This window comes from Podarcis bocagei (genome assembly GCF_964188305.1).
Source record: "Podarcis bocagei genome assembly, chromosome: 11".
NCBI classification, from domain to species: Eukaryota; Metazoa; Chordata; class Lepidosauria; order Squamata; family Lacertidae; genus Podarcis; species Podarcis bocagei.
Genome location: NC_138136.1, coordinates 11,539,475 through 11,555,042, shown reverse-complemented (window position 1 = coordinate 11,555,042; position 15,568 = coordinate 11,539,475). Strand labels below are relative to the sequence as shown.

The window sequence follows — 15,568 nt, the reverse complement described above, 5'->3', positions numbered from 1 at the left end:
CCGATTAGGGCTTTAAAGGTCAGCACCAACACTTTGAATTGTGCTTGAAAACGTACTGGGAGTCTTTCAGGACCAGTGCTATGTCGTCTCGGCGACTACTCCCAGTCACCAGTCTAGCTGTCGCATTCTTTAGTTGTAGTTTCTGGGTTACCTTCAAAAGTAGCCCCACGTAGAGCACATTGTAGGAGTGGGGAGCGAGGCCAGAATTTGTCATGCCCCCCAGTCCTCATGCTGCCTTCCCAAAGCTAGCTAAATGAGATACCGGGCTTTGGGAAAGAGGCACAAAGCTCTGGCAGGGTCCCAGAGACCTTCTACCTGCTTTCCAAACTGAACTAGGCTTTGGGGAGGACTCTAGGACCCTGCCAGAACCCTCATGCCTCCTTCCCAAAGCTCAGTACCTTGCTTACCAAGATTTGGGAAGGCAACGTGGGGGTTGCAAGGGCTGCGGGAAGGGGGGAGCTCAAAAGTTGCCAAGGGCCACCCAAAAAGGCATTGAGGGCCACATGTTGCTGTTGAATGGTTTCTTTAAATGTAAAGGTTCATCATTGTTCCACTCCATGTGTATGTCTTTAAGGGGCCAGAGCAAGGGCCAGAGAAAACTAACGAGACCCAGCTTTACAGCTGTGAAACGTAGCAGGTGCTGCTGAGTTGTATTTGATTAAGGCGTGTCAGCATTTGGGTAGAGTATATAAGGAGCAGCACCTAGCTCTCCCATTACCCTGGGGGATGGGTTGGTGGTTGGGTCTGGTTTGGTTTGTTGATGTATTTAGTGTAAATGGAGTTTTTGTTTTTCTTATTAAAACCTTCTTTAAGTTATTTTTGAGTCCCTTTTTAATGCATGGTCTCCCCAGCAAGCTCTCTGCAGCGCTACCATACTGCAAAAAGCCAACATCTTTGGTTATGGGCCCAGCTGCTGAGTGGATGACTGCATATTTTTGGACTCTGAGAAAGGTTTGAAAACTCCTTCTCCTGTTAGCGTAGTTTTTGTGGGTCTGGAAGAGTTCCAGAATGGTTGACCGGGTTCCTGAAGCTGAGAAGGCTCTGGTCTTCCCACAGCTAACAAATGAGAACTATAGTTTATGGTCTTTTCGGGTGGAGGCGCTTTTGACCTCTAGAGAAGTATGGACCTATGTAACTGATGACCCTCCTAACCCTGTAACTAATGCTTGGTCGAAAGGAGATGCAAAAGCCAGGGCGATAATTAATTTGGCAGTCAGCGACCAGCAAGTAGTCTATATAAGAAATAAGAAAACTGCCAAAGAAATGTGGGACAGTCTTGCAGCAGTGCATGTTAGAAAAGAGTCAGCGTCTGCATTGACGTTTTTCAAGCAGTTGTACCAGACGAAGTTGCAGCCTGGTGGTGATTTGGCAGCACACTTGAGACGTCTGGAGGCAATACGCGGCGAGTTAATTCGAAGGGACATGGAGATACCGGATATTCAGTATGTTTTTATCATCCTGTGTTCCCTTAATGAGGACTTTGATGGTATAGCTAGCCAGATATCTGCCGTTCCACCAGCACAATTAACTGTGGAAGGGGTAACGGCAAGATTAATGGGCGAGTTGGATAGAAGGGAGGCTTGTGCCATAAGCACTCCTGTTTCCAGAAAGAATGAGGAATGCCATATGCAAGCCTGTGGTGATACAACTGCATTTAAAGCTGCAAAGCGTTGTTGGTTCTGCAATAAGCAAGGACATTTTGCAAGGGACTGCAGATCCAAAAGAAAGCAAAGTACTCCCAAGCCTGTTTCTGTTCGTCAGTCACGGTTGTCAGCCCAGCAGCCGACATCGTATAGTAGAGACAGAAACGAACCGCGAGCTTTTCACGCTCGGACTAAAGATCGTAAAAGAATTAAAGATGCCAAGTGGAATTCTTTTATTGTCGACTCAGGTGCATCCCAGCACGTCTGCAACGATCGAAGCTTGTTTATTTCTTTCGAAGAGGAAATTGGTAATGTACATTTAGCCAATTCACAAGTCCTGCAGTCGCTTGGCAGGGGTACTGTTAAACTTGACTCTTTAAACATTACAATAGCGAACTGCATTTACTGCCCGTCAATAGACAATTTATTATCAGTAAGGTGTTTTGCTCATCAAGGGATAACTGTGCGTTTCTTAAAGTCAATGTGTGAGTTTTTCGAGGGGAACAAACGTCTATTATATGCCCGGGAATCTGATGGTTTATATAGACTGTATTTTCGAACCTACTCCCAATCGCCTATAAATTGCAGAGCAGCACAGTCAAGCCAGGGGTTGAGGAATGTAAGGCCACATTCTGGGTGTGTCCACGAGGCGCACAGAATTCTGGGACACCTGAATTTTGCTGATGTAATTAAGACACAGAATATTGTCAATGGCCTCAACTTAAAACCATGTAAATTCTTTATGCAGTGTCTATCCTGTTGCAAGAATAAGATTAAGGTTGCACGCAAGGGTAGGTGCTCAGATAGGAAAGTAACTGAGCCATTTGAGCGTGTACATTGTGATTTAGTTGGGCCACTCCCACCATCATTAGGAGGTTCTAAGTACTGGCTTACTCTCATAGACCAGTATAGTAGATATTGTTGGACTTATGCAATAGCTGAGAAGTCCCAAGCATTTGAGAAGTACAAGGTTTTTTGCAACTGGGTAAAAACGCACTTTAACAAACCTATTAAGAACCTGTTTTCTGACCGGGGCGGGGAATTTGTTTCTGAGGATTTTGAGAAATTCCTGGAAGCGCAGGGGACTACTCATGAGTTATCTTGCCCCCGAAGTCCCTGGCAAAATGGGCTTGTTGAAGTTGTGCAGCGTGACCTGCAGGCAGGGGTTAAAACTTATCTGCACGATGCTAATCTGCCCAAAGACTTTTGGGCTGAAGCGCTCCATGCCTTTTGTTATGTTAGAAATCGCAGTTATCATTCTGGTTTAGATGTCACCCCCTATGAGAAGCTGTTTAAAAAACGCCCTAATCTGAAATACCTACGCATTTGGGGTTCAGATGTAATTATGCATTATCCCGCTAAGCAGAAATTGGGTGAACGTAGTGTTCAGGGAAAATTAATGGGCTACCAGCAGGGGGCGTACAGAATTTACATACCAGCAACTGGCAAATTTCATATTACCAGAAGCATGATACAAACTGTAAATTGGAATGGAGTTGCTGTTTTCCAAGATACTGATGGTATAAATGATACTGAGGAAGAAGAGGAAGCAGCAGCAGCAGCAGGAGAAAATGGTGCTTCTGAATTAATGGGGAAAGACAAAAAGCCTGTTGAATCTGATAATTTGTTTGATGATTTAAAGTCACAGGCATCTGAGGGGAGGTTAGATTCTCTTGAGTTTTCTGACCGTGAGCTTAGCCTACAGGCACCTCTTCAGTCTGACAATGATGATTTACAACCTGAAACTAGTAGTTCACTCAGTCCCATTAAGTCTGAGGAGTCTGACTCTCCTTCCGGACTGAGACGTTCAGATAGAAAGAGGCAGAAGCCACAACGTTTCGCAGATGAACATTTTAATACTGTGTATGCCAATAAGGTGATTTTTGAGCCAAAAAGCTACAAAGATGTTCAGAATTTACCTAAGCACCAAGCTGTAAATTGGTATAAAGCTATGAACTCTGAGATAGCTTCTTTAAAAGAGCATAACACTTGGTCTCTTGTACCACAAACCCCAGATATGAGACTTATTGATTCAAAATGGGTTTATAGAGTTAAAATGAATGACAAAAATGAAATTGTAAGGTACAAGGCAAGATTAGTTGCTAAGGGTTTTCAACAAATTCCAGGAGAAGATTATGATTTGTGCTATTCACCAAGTGTAAAATATGAAACAGTTAAACTTTTGTTAAAAGATGCATCACAACGTGGACATTCTGTTTATCACCTAGATATAAAAACTGCATATTTGTTTGCAGATTTAAAAGAACAAATTTTTATGCGTGTTCCTGAAGGCATAGACGCCGCTGAAGGTTTGGTATGCAAATTAAATAAATCCCTTTATGGTCTGCACCAAAGTGGAAGGAATTGGCACCAAACTTTAGCAAAAGAATTGCTAGATATTGGTTTTTCACAAGGAAAGGCAGACAATTGTGTGTTTATAAAGGAAAGGGCAAACTCTGTAACAAAAATATGTGTGTATGTAGATGACGTGTTAATTTCTACAAAAACTAAACAGGAATATGAACAGGTAGTTTCACAGTTACAGAAGAAATTTGATGTGGTGGAATTAGGCATTGCTAAAAATTACTTATCCATGCAAATTGAGAAAGGCAAAAATGGATCTTTTCTAGTTCATCAAACTGCAAAAATTGATGATCTTGTGGAAATGCTATGTTTAGAAAATGCAAATGGGAAGGAAACGCCTATGGTGTGTGGTTTCACCTTTACAGGTGAAGATAAGCCATTTCCTAACAAAACTTTGTATCGTTCTGCTATAGGCAAGCTAAATTTTATTCAAAGAATCTCAAGACCAGATATAACTTATGCTTTTCACTTTCTGGCAAAATTTGTGGAAAAGCCCACTACACAATGTTTCTCTGCTCTTAAGAGAGTGGTAATGTACCTTAAACATACCAAACATTATAGGTTGCAGTTTACACCCAGTATTGATAAAGGTTTTGAAATTTTCTGCGATGCATCTCATGCAGTGGAACAAAATAATTGCAGGGGTGTGTCTGGTATGGTGTTTTGTTATAACGGTTGTCCATTTGAATGGAAGTCCCAGACACAAACCATTATTTGTCTCTCCACAACAGAGAGTGAATTATGTGCATGCGTTCAGGCCACTCGTGATGTAGAATGGTATCTGCAAGTATTTGCAGACCTACAGATGCAAGTAACACTACCAGTAAAAGTTTACCTTGATTCCCAGAGTGGACTTGCTATCCTGTGTTCAGAGACCAATACGCAGCGCACTAGAGTCTTAAGATTACGTTTAGAATTTGTAAAGAAACTAATTGCTGATGAAATGGTTGTATTTAAATATGTTCCAGGTAACAATCAAATTGCGGACATTTTTACTAAAGCACTTCCAAAGGTTACACATGAAAAACATGTACAAAGTATGCTTTATGTTTTTGTTCCACAATGATGAACCGCAGGGGAAATGTTGAATGGTTTCTTTAAATGTAAAGGTTCATCATTGTTCCACTCCATGTGTATGTCTTTAAGGGGCCAGAGCAAGGGCCAGAGAAAACTAACGAGACCCAGCTTTACAGCTGTGAAACGTAGCAGGTGCTGCTGAGTTGTATTTGATTAAGGCGTGTCAGCATTTGGGTAGAGTATATAAGGAGCAGCACCTAGCTCTCCCATTACCCTGGGGGATGGGTTGGTGGTTGGGTCTGGTTTGGTTTGTTGATGTATTTAGTGTAAATGGAGTTTTTGTTTTTCTTATTAAAACCTTCTTTAAGTTATTTTTGAGTCCCTTTTTAATGCATGGTCTCCCCAGCAAGCTCTCTGCAGCGCTACCATACTGCAAAAAGCCAACAGTTGCACCACCCTGCTCTGTTGTAAAGGTGCCAGTTTTGTTCGCCCATGCAGAGACGCTCAGTGGAAGTGAAGTTGGTAAGACTCTCCAGTGAAAAACTGCATGAGCTGCTGCTGACCGGGAGTGCCAAAACTGCACCCCGAAACATCCATTCATGAAACCTTGTGCAGCAGATCTGGGAAAACGTACACTTTTGCTTTCCAGAAAGCGGTCAGCGTTTGTTTTCATTGCAATTTCTTTCAAAATTCCAGCCAAAATTGGGGTTGGGTTGTTGCTCCAGGCTAAACTCCCCAGGCTAAAACACCCAGCGTCTTACGGTATTTCCCCTTCTGGAACTAATCAGTCTAAAGTGGGATTTAAAATATGGTACATTATGAACTGGCATTCAGTAATGAGGGAGCCTTTGATTTGGAACATTCTCAGCAGGGAACCTAACCCAAGAGCCAAATCACCTTCACTGAGCAAAGGGAAGATATATCTTAAAAGGAGCTTGAAATGAGCTACATTCCTTTCCGTTCTCTAGGTGCCATGGGAAAGGCAGCTTCAGAGCTCCATGGCAATAGACCTAATGGAATGGCATTCATCTTTCATTTGTTCAACCACTATGAGATATATTTGTGCAAAATGAGCTGCGGGTTGCCATGAATAGAAATAATAAATAAACTTACTGGAGGGAAATAATAAGTTAGGAACAAGGAGCCGGGACACCCAGTCGAGTTTTTGTTTATATCTTTCAAAGCTTGCAATTTTAAAATGATTAGCTTTTTCAGCAAAGCTGGTTTGTCCCTCCCCAATCCCACCATCATGACCAAGTTACCTCAGAAAGACAAGTTTGAGGGAAAGGGTGGGATCATCAAAATTCGTAGTTGCATGCTGCCACGGTCGCCCCCAAACAATCATAAATTAATAAATGCTTTTTCTTCTACAAGAGCAAAAGGCTCTTTGACTTGCCGTTAACTAAATGAACTATAAATCCCTGGCAATCTAATTCCATGTTTTTACTCACCAAGATCAAAGGTGTAGACTCCTGGAAGGCAACGCTCATCAGTCATGCTTGAACAACCTCCAAATAAATATATCTTGCCTTTTACTACACTGTAAAGCAAAGTTGAGAAATTTTACAGTTGGCCATAAACCACCTCCCCCATGGCTAGAATTTTGTATGGAAAATATACACTTATGGTCACAGTGGACATTACCAAGCTCTTTTATCCTATGGCAGTACAGTTGTATCTATAATCTACATTCTGGGCAGATTTTACTTTTGATCGGCTCATAACCTGTAGCTGTACAACTCCTTATTTCACTTTTGGCAATGGGCTGACTCAGTGTATACATTCGTAAACAGATTGCTCTGTGGGAAACAGTTAAAGGAAACCAAAAGGTGAGCAATTCCAGTGAGGAAAGATGTAAGTGGCAGAATATAGTACTGAATATAGTAATGAAGTGGCTGGGATGCTGGTGGACAAACTGGCATGTTCTGTGAATGCTAACGTGGATGAGGAAAAAAAGTATTGGTGGTATGGGGAGAGGGGGTTCCACGTGTCTCTAAGACCCTTAAACATGCTTGTGAGGTAGAATAAGCTTTTGGGGGGGTCGGTCGGTCATGTACTGTTCAGAGAATTCACCTAAACAATTCAGAGACCAAGAACTCACACCCGCGAGAATTTAGGTTGAAATAGAAGAGGATTCATTTATTACAGTGGGATAGGGAAAGAATTTCAATTGCACATTAAACAGTGCGGCGCTGCACAAAACCATTTGGGCATTTTCTCAAGGGAATGTTGTCGAGGGCTCCACACCAGAGGCGCATAGACACAAAGCCCAAAGCAGGAAGGGCAAGACACACATACATGCTTCTTCTCTGGCGATCAGTCATAACCGAGTAAGATTGTCTTCCATGAACATGGTTTTAACAGTGAGCCCATAAGTGACTGTGGAGGCCAATTCTGGATCCACACGTCCTTCCACAGTGGAGACATACGCTTCCAGGTGAGAGCTGATCACAGTGAGGATTTGCCAAATGTGCTTTTCTCTTAGCACGTTTCTCCCTTTTGTCCTGAGTTTTTGCTTCTTCAAAGTCCATGATGTCTTTGGTACAGGCTATTATCCAATTGGAGCGCTTTCAGTGTCAGTGCTTATATTACTTTTTTTTACATTTGCCTTGAGAGCGTCTTTAAAACTCTTTTGTTGTCAACTGGTATTACGCTTACCATTCTTAAGTTGGGAATAGAGTAGCTGCTTTGGAAGACGATAATCAGGCACCCCAACATGACCAGTTCAACGAAGTTGATGTTGAAGAATCATTGCTACGACACTGGTGATCTTTACTTCTTCCAGTACACTGACATTAGTTTACCTGCCTTCCCAAGTGATGTGTAAATTTTTTCGGAGACACCATTGATGGAATCTTTTGAGGAGTTGGAGATGGCATTTATAAGTGGTCCATGTTTCACAAGCATGCAGTAAAGTTGGTAGTACAATAGCTTTGTAAACAAGCAAAACACACACTTACAAAACTCTCACACACACTCATAAACACACATGCAGATGTGTGATCCAAAAGGAGCTCCCTCTAAGCCCTTTTGTGCATATTGGACATAGTGATATATATATATTCAAATAAACTATCTGGTTAGAAATACAAATCCAGACATTTCTTTAAAGAAAAATCCAGTGTTTTTTCAAGCTAGCTGACATATTTGTGGGGGGAGAAGGTGTGAAATGCCCCAAGTAGCTTTGACAGCTGTTGGCTCACAAATGTTTGTAAACGTTTTGCACATTTTTGCTAGTGTCATGCTCAGGTTGGCAGAGATATGCATTTTATTTGTGAACATTTTTTTACAAAAAAAAACTTCAAAAGAGAAGCTTTAAAAAAATCAAGGGAAAATAATTGCACGCTATTCTAAAAGTGAAATGCAGTGGTTTTTTCCCTTCTAAAAAAATATTTAGGGGTACTCTCATTTTCCTACTCGTGTTGGAAGACTGCCCCTCAATGAGGCCAAACTTAGATTCACAAAATGTTTAGGGGTATGCCTCCCCCTGCGTCCCCCCAGAAGAAAGCACTGGTGAAATGTTTTCCAGGCCACCCGCCCCCCTATAAAAGACTTTAAAAAAATATAAATTGTGTTGGCATCTATCCGTAGTAGACATTTGAGGGAGGAAAAAAAGTTTCATTGTTATTTGGAGAAAGTTGTCCCAGCGTTGGCTTTAGGAGGACTCCGATTCAGATGGTGGAGTAGTCGCCTCTCATGAGAGGAAGTCATAGAATTGTAGAGTTGGAAGGGACCACAAAGGTCATTTAGGCCAACCCCCTGCAATGCAGGGATCTTTTGCCTGACATTGTCTGACATTGAGATTGTTGTAAACGAAAATCTGCCCTTTCCCCTTATGGGGTACCCAAGAGCCCATATAGAGTCCTACAGAGGTTCCTTATTGGTAGGAGAAAATAACAGAGGCCAACCAGAGAATATTGAGAAGCAAAGCAGCTAGTAAGCCTGATCTTTATTAATCATAGAATCCTAGAGTTGGAAGAGACCACAAGAGCCATCGAGTCCAACCCCCTGCCAAGCAGGAAACACCATCAGAGCACTCCTGACATATGGTTGTCAAGCCTCTGCTTAAAGACCTCCAAAGTAGGAGACTCCACCACACTCCTTGGCAGCAATTTCCACTGTCGAACAGCTCTTACTGTCAGGAAGTTCTTCCTAATGTTTAGGTGGAATCTTCTTTCTTGTAGTTTGGATCCATTGCTCCGTGTCCGCTTCTCTGGAGCAGCAGAAAACAACCTTTCTCCCTCCTCTATGTGACATCCTTTTATATATTTGAATCTGTTGCAACAGGGTCCTCGCTCACCACATGCAGGAGGGAGGAGGAACAATGGCGCGCAAGGCCTTATATAGACATTTTAAATTCCCTGCCCCGGAACTCAAGACCACCCCTCCATACACCATACATACATCACAGAAGGGGTGTAACCTAAGACTACCCCACCCCCCAGATACATCACAGAAAAGGCAGTCTAAAGCAGAAATCTGAGTGGTTTGTTTACCTCCTGTCTGCCAGGTTACCTGTTTAACGGTCACTTGATTGGATTGCCTGGGGAGCCTGGCCAGTCTTTTGTAATGATAAATACTTACAGTGGTACCTCTAGATATGAACGGGATCCATTCCGGAGCCCCGTTTGCATCTAGAAGCAAACGTAACTAGCGACGGCACGTCTGCACACGCACGCGTTGCTTTTTGCTGCTTCTGCGCATGCGCGTGACATCATTTTGAGCGTCTGCGCATGCGCAGGCGGTGAAGCCCGGAAGCAACACACTCCGTTACTTACAGGTTGCCACAGAGCGCAACTCGAACGCGCTCAACCCGAAGCGCATTCAACCCGAGGTATGACTGTAGTTCCTGAGCCAGGTCACAGCTCACACCCTATTCATATCTTAAATGTGCCCTTAAGATAGGATTTGTGAAGGAAAAGGCAATGGGGAGGCATTTCCATTTTCCTTTGACCTTGCAGTGAAAACATTTGCTCAGTTTGGGAATCAAAATGGTTTCAGGTTGGTCTTCCTGTACTGATCTATGTACGTGCTTGGTTGGTACACTTATGAACGTTTAACATATATCTAAGACCTCAAAATTCCTATCACAAGATCCTTGCCCTAGTGCTGGGACATTCCATGGCCACTGCCACCGTCCTGGGTCCTAAAAGTAGCAAAACTGAGCTGCACGGGTGACATTTTCCCCCACTCTCAAGTGGACCAAGCTCCAGGACTGAGGTGCTACAGTGTTCACTACTGAAACCCATGTAGTTCTTCTCTTAAACTTTCTTCCCCCAACTTTCCTCCAGCATTTTGAAACCTGTTACAGGCAATATGGTTTCCATATGGGCCATGCCTGTGCAAAAGGCAGCAAAAGAAACAGCATAAATCAGAGGCAAAGTTTTTTTTTAAAAAAAAAGCATGCAGAGAATCCAAATGATTAACATATGGGAACAGTTAAATGTAAGGGGAGCTCAATGAGCAGATATTAGCTGCTTAAAATAGCTCCTGAGCCCTTTCTTCTGGGTTTGGGAGATTGCTCGGCTTTGTTTTACTTCCCTGGGCCAATAGTGAATGCAAAGACATGCAGCCTGATCTTATTCTTGCTTAGTAGGCCTGTTGTCCATTTTAATGGAAAGTAAGGTGCTTTCAGGTGTGAGTGATTTAGCAGCATCAAATAATTGTTCTTCAAGCTGCAAACAGAATAGCAGCTCTGCTTCTAGACCTCTGGAAGACAAAGGGCCAGGCCAAGGATTCCCCCTTTTCCCAGACTGAAATTTGGGGGTGACAATTTTCATGGGTATCACATCCTCCCTTATTACAGTCATGTTTGTGGTTGAAGCTGTCCACACATTTGTTTGGGAGAGTTTGAGAAGGAGAAAAAAATTAAAGCAATGCTACAGTGGTACCTCAGGTTAAGTATTTAATTTGTTTCATAGGTCTGTTCTTAACCTGAAACTGTTCTTAACCTGAGGCACCACTTTAGCTAATGGGGCCTCCTGCTGCTGCCGCACCGCCACTGCACAATTTCTGTTCTCATCCTGAAGCAAAGTTCTTAACCCGAGGTAATATTTCTGGGTTAGCGGAGTCTATAACCTGAAGCGTATGTAACCTGAAGCATATGTAACCCGAGGTATCACTGTATTTGTTAAAGTGTTGAAGATGATTCCTAGAGTGGAAGACCACAGAGAAGGAAATGGCTAGAGCAGGCTGGCCCGACTTTTCATACCTTCCATGGGTTCTGTAAGCCTGAAACACCTTGAGGGCTCTGTCCCTGGTCGCAACATAACAGACTTCATTAGGAAACTGCTGGATCTGATTGAACACAGCAAAACAACCAGACTCCCACTGACGATCATGTCCCTGGACATCCTCAAAGCCTTTGATTGTCTGGAATGGAAATACCTAATAGCAGTATTAACCAACATGAAATTTGTCCCCATCTTCCTACGGTGTGGTTTATCTGGGCCTATGCAATCCTTGCTGTGGCGGGGTGCAACACAGCCTTCAACACACTTTTTTATTTTCTTAACCTGCAATTTTGTCCAAATCAGAGAATGGCGACTCAGGAGTTTTTTAAAAAAGGCATTTATGAAAATTTGCTTTGGGATAAGTTTGCCGGTGTTGCAATAAACAAAAAAGGCAGGCAGGCACAGGCAAACAAATACCTGCAAATGCCCTCGAGGTGTTTCAGGCTTCCAGACCCCAAGGAAGGTAGGAAGGTACTAACTGAGGAGAGCAGCAAACAATAAACCATGTGAATACATTCCACCAAGCACTGCCCACCAGTGGATGGAAAACATCTGCATAGTTTCTGGAGGCGCTGGCATTGAAACTGCTTGTGTGAAAGCACAAACCCAAACATGGAAACAGCGAGCCACATCTGTATTAATGCCACAGTGAGGAGGACATAGCTGGAGTGCATTTAATAATACCCCAAAGTCATGCACTAGGGAAGCACAGCAAAGGGACTGAGAGGATTAAAGCAATCTCCGCCAAGCTTATCTGAAACAGGATACAGGTGAAAGAAACAGCACCTCTAGGGCTACTAGAAAATGGAAATCAGGAAACCAAGTGAGGAATAAAGCAAACAGCAAAAATCCGACCAGAGAAGAGGAGCATCACGCCTGTAAATGTGCTCTCTAAATACATCTCTCACTACCAAAAACGTAGCTATAGGCTTTCTTTTGTTATAAAGTTAAAACAAAAACATGAGACCATGTTTATGTTACTGAATTTATTGTACTGGTTGACTCTGTGTGCAAGCTGGATATGACAGCTTTGTCTGTTACGTGAAGTGCACGGCTAACACTAATTGAGCATTTTCATCTTCATAACTGCTAAACACAAAGCTCTGGATTTTGGTCATCGGTTTTCTCTCAGATTTGTCAATTCTCAGATGCTCACAAATTAATAATAATATATGCTTGGTGGTAGTTGGGTTTTCTTATGGCTGTGCAGAGTGATTAATCACTGTAAGTATTTGCGTCTCAATCAGATGCACATTTACATGGGCGGCAGGCTCTTAATTCCAATATATTTCCTTCCACATATGCATGTTTACGTGAGAGAATAGGCCCACCTTCTTGTCATTTCAGCGATTGACATAAAAGTACTAGAAATAACCAGCGTTTATTTTGCTGAATTGTTTGCTTACCAAAGTGAATGACCTTCTCTTGGACAAGGAATGTGCCCATCTTGTGGTATCCTTTCCCATGTCAAATCAGTGGAAGTAACTGAAAATGAATGAACTTGAGATGATTGGTATGTTTACACACATACACAATCATATATCTATACATCCATACAGTGTTTCGGTTTCAAAACATACTGGCTAAAGCTACAAATGTTAACCAGAAGTTTGGTGGTTTGAGTTCACCCAGGGATGGCTGTGGGCAGGATTCCGAATCCGACTTCTACAATTCTATGATTCTACAAGCATCTAATTTAATGTGCAGTCAATTTTAGTTATTCCTACCTACTCTACAACCCTAGAGTCTGGCAAGACTGGCCCGTACGGGCAGGGGTACCTTTACCGTTACCTTTACCATTATTTCAGGGGTGTTGTGGTGGCAGTGGCAGGGATGACAACAAGAGGAGACCATTCCCATTTTGCCTCAGGTGATGAAATGGGGCAGGTTACCCCAGGTAACAGCACTGCATCTGATGGCAGTGCTTTGAATTGCTTAAACCTAAACTTGGAACTTATCCATTAGAACTACTCCCTGCAGCAAGTTTTCTAAAGTTAACAACAAAACGTCAGCAATTGCTCTCAAGTTTATACTTCTTTTAAAATCTTTATTCCCATAAGTCTCTCATATTGTCTAATACCTCTAAGCAAGACTTCTAAGAGCAGGATGAAAAGTAACAGGAGAATGGGCATCCTTGCCATGTCCTCTTCCGTATATCACAGGATTAAGTCAAATATTTACTAACCGCTATCTGTGCTGTCTGTGATGTATAAATTGATTTCACCCATTTAATAACATTATTTCCAAAGTTCATTTCTTGCAAAAATAAAAATAAAAATAAAAATATCCCAGTTCAGGTTGTCAAAGGCCTTTTCTGCATCAAAAAAATCAGAGCAGCTTGCTTTTCATTATGATGATTCAAATATTCAAGATGTCTAATGCAGGCATTGGCAAACTCCGGGCCTCCAGATGTTTTGGAACTACAATTCCCACCATCCCTAGCTAACAGGACCAGTGGTCAGGGATGATGGGAGTTGTAGTCCCAAAACATCTGGAGGACCAGAGTTTGCCTATGCCTGGTCTAATGCATTTCTTACATTGTCTCTTAACTGTCTTTTAAGCAAAAACCCACACTGAATTGCTTAAAGCTAAACTTGGAGATGAGATGTAAGGCCAGCAGAATGACTATTTCTATAGGAAATACTACGAATATGTAGAGTACATATGTGGCTCAATAAATAAAAAGGTATGTTTAAGAAAATCACAAAACCTGCGAGTACGTGATCACACTTGCATCCAACAGTTCTGCCTATGCCTTATTGACCAAAAAAACTGGACCACAGTAGGTGCATTCATACCATGGGAAAAGATAACTTTGTTGTTGTACAGCTGTTCAAACTAGCCTGGGAGGAGAGAAAAAAACCCTCTAACCTTAATCCATTCTAGTCTCATTGTTTGCAATACACTTCCACAATTTTATAGTGATAAGCCTTTTTTTGCATTGCAAATGACTGGTCTATTATAGTGAAATATGTGCCACTCCAAAGGGAGGAATAAACCCACGGAAAAAGCTGCCTGCTAGAAAATATTAATAGTATCTCACTTGTCAACATGTAGAAGTCATTGAAATATGTTGGCTGATCATCCTAGGAGAGAAAGAGAAAGAGAGATTGAAGCTGATATCTTTATTTACAGGGCATCAATATTGTCATCTAGATAAGGAGCGCTTTTAAAATTACATTCAGGTTTAAGCTATCTCAAGTGACTACCAGTAGAAATAATATCTAAACAGTTACCCAGAGAGAATCTGCAGGCATGTCTCCAAAAATGCACATTAATAGACAATGACTGAAATGCAGTGATTCTTCAGTAAGTACTTGTGTACAGTGGGAAATAGAGAAGATTTAAAGCAAACAGCAAGAGTACATGAGGCGAGCCATTTATTATACTCCCAACAACAGCAAAATGTCAAACGGTAATGAAATTAACAAAGGACAGCAAACATTAACTTGTGGTACTTACAGACGTATCATTAAAGGAACAGCCTCCAAATATAAATGCTATATTTCCTGCGATTGCCAATGCATGTCCGTGTCTACAGAGCAACATGAAACAATGGTAAATGAATTTGGATGCAGCAATAACAGTGAATCCTTTCCCCCTTGCTCAGAGGAGAGGCCAGCCTATTCATACAGCTCATTACTCGAGTATAATATGGGTATTAATATGAGAGAGCAAGCTAGCAGTTTCTCATGACCTGAAGCTGACGCAGCCTGGGACAAACTAAGCTTATCCACAAAATCTGTCAGAGAACAACCCCTTCACTTAAAAAAGAAAAGGGTGGAAAAAGAAAAAGAAACCAGTTCTGTGAAATATGTAGAGGGATTATCTGTAGTTTTCCACTTTGATGTCATTATTGCAACAGGGATGATGACTGCTTCTGTGATGCAATCCCTACACACACACACACATTTAGTTTTTTAAATTTTTAAATTTACAAACAATTGTCAAACAAGCAAAATAAAAACAGAATTCTGTAGATTCCCCTGGACTTCCCGCCACCCCTTTGTGGGTCCTTATGTTAACATTTTTTCCTCCTGCAACTTCTCTATTAATCCAAATCTATTAAATCTCCATTACAACCATAGTTCTACATTATGCTGAAAGTATCATTCCAAACCTACTAATAATTTTAATTGTTTACAGTGATTTTTAAGGTAAATTATATATTTCCCCCATTCCTTATTCAAAGTTTGGTCTTCCTGGTTTCTGATTCTTCAGGTCATATTATGCATGGCAGCTGCTGCCTTTCATGGTGTGCTTTTTAAAACAATGTTTGGCAAATATGTGATGTGATATAAAACAAAAGAA

At 41.8% G+C, this 15,568-nt stretch overlaps 1 protein-coding gene across 3 annotated transcripts in view; it reads right to left on the bottom strand.

The window, feature by feature from the left end:
* The window catches only part of LOC308597722 (kelch domain-containing protein 3-like), a 76,987-nt gene that overhangs the window by 58,686 nt on the left and 2,733 nt on the right, over positions 1-15,568 (bottom strand). For all 3 annotated transcript variants that reach the window (XM_081213758.1, XM_081213760.1, XM_081213759.1), the window contains exons 3-6: positions 14,720-14,792; positions 14,301-14,343; positions 12,664-12,742; positions 6,476-6,564 (exon numbers count right to left, since the gene is read on the bottom strand). In XM_081213758.1, the coding sequence (XP_081069884.1) occupies positions 6,476-6,564; positions 12,664-12,742; positions 14,301-14,343; positions 14,720-14,792 (284 nt within the window). The remainder of the gene's footprint in view (positions 1-6,475; positions 6,565-12,663; positions 12,743-14,300; positions 14,344-14,719; positions 14,793-15,568) is intronic.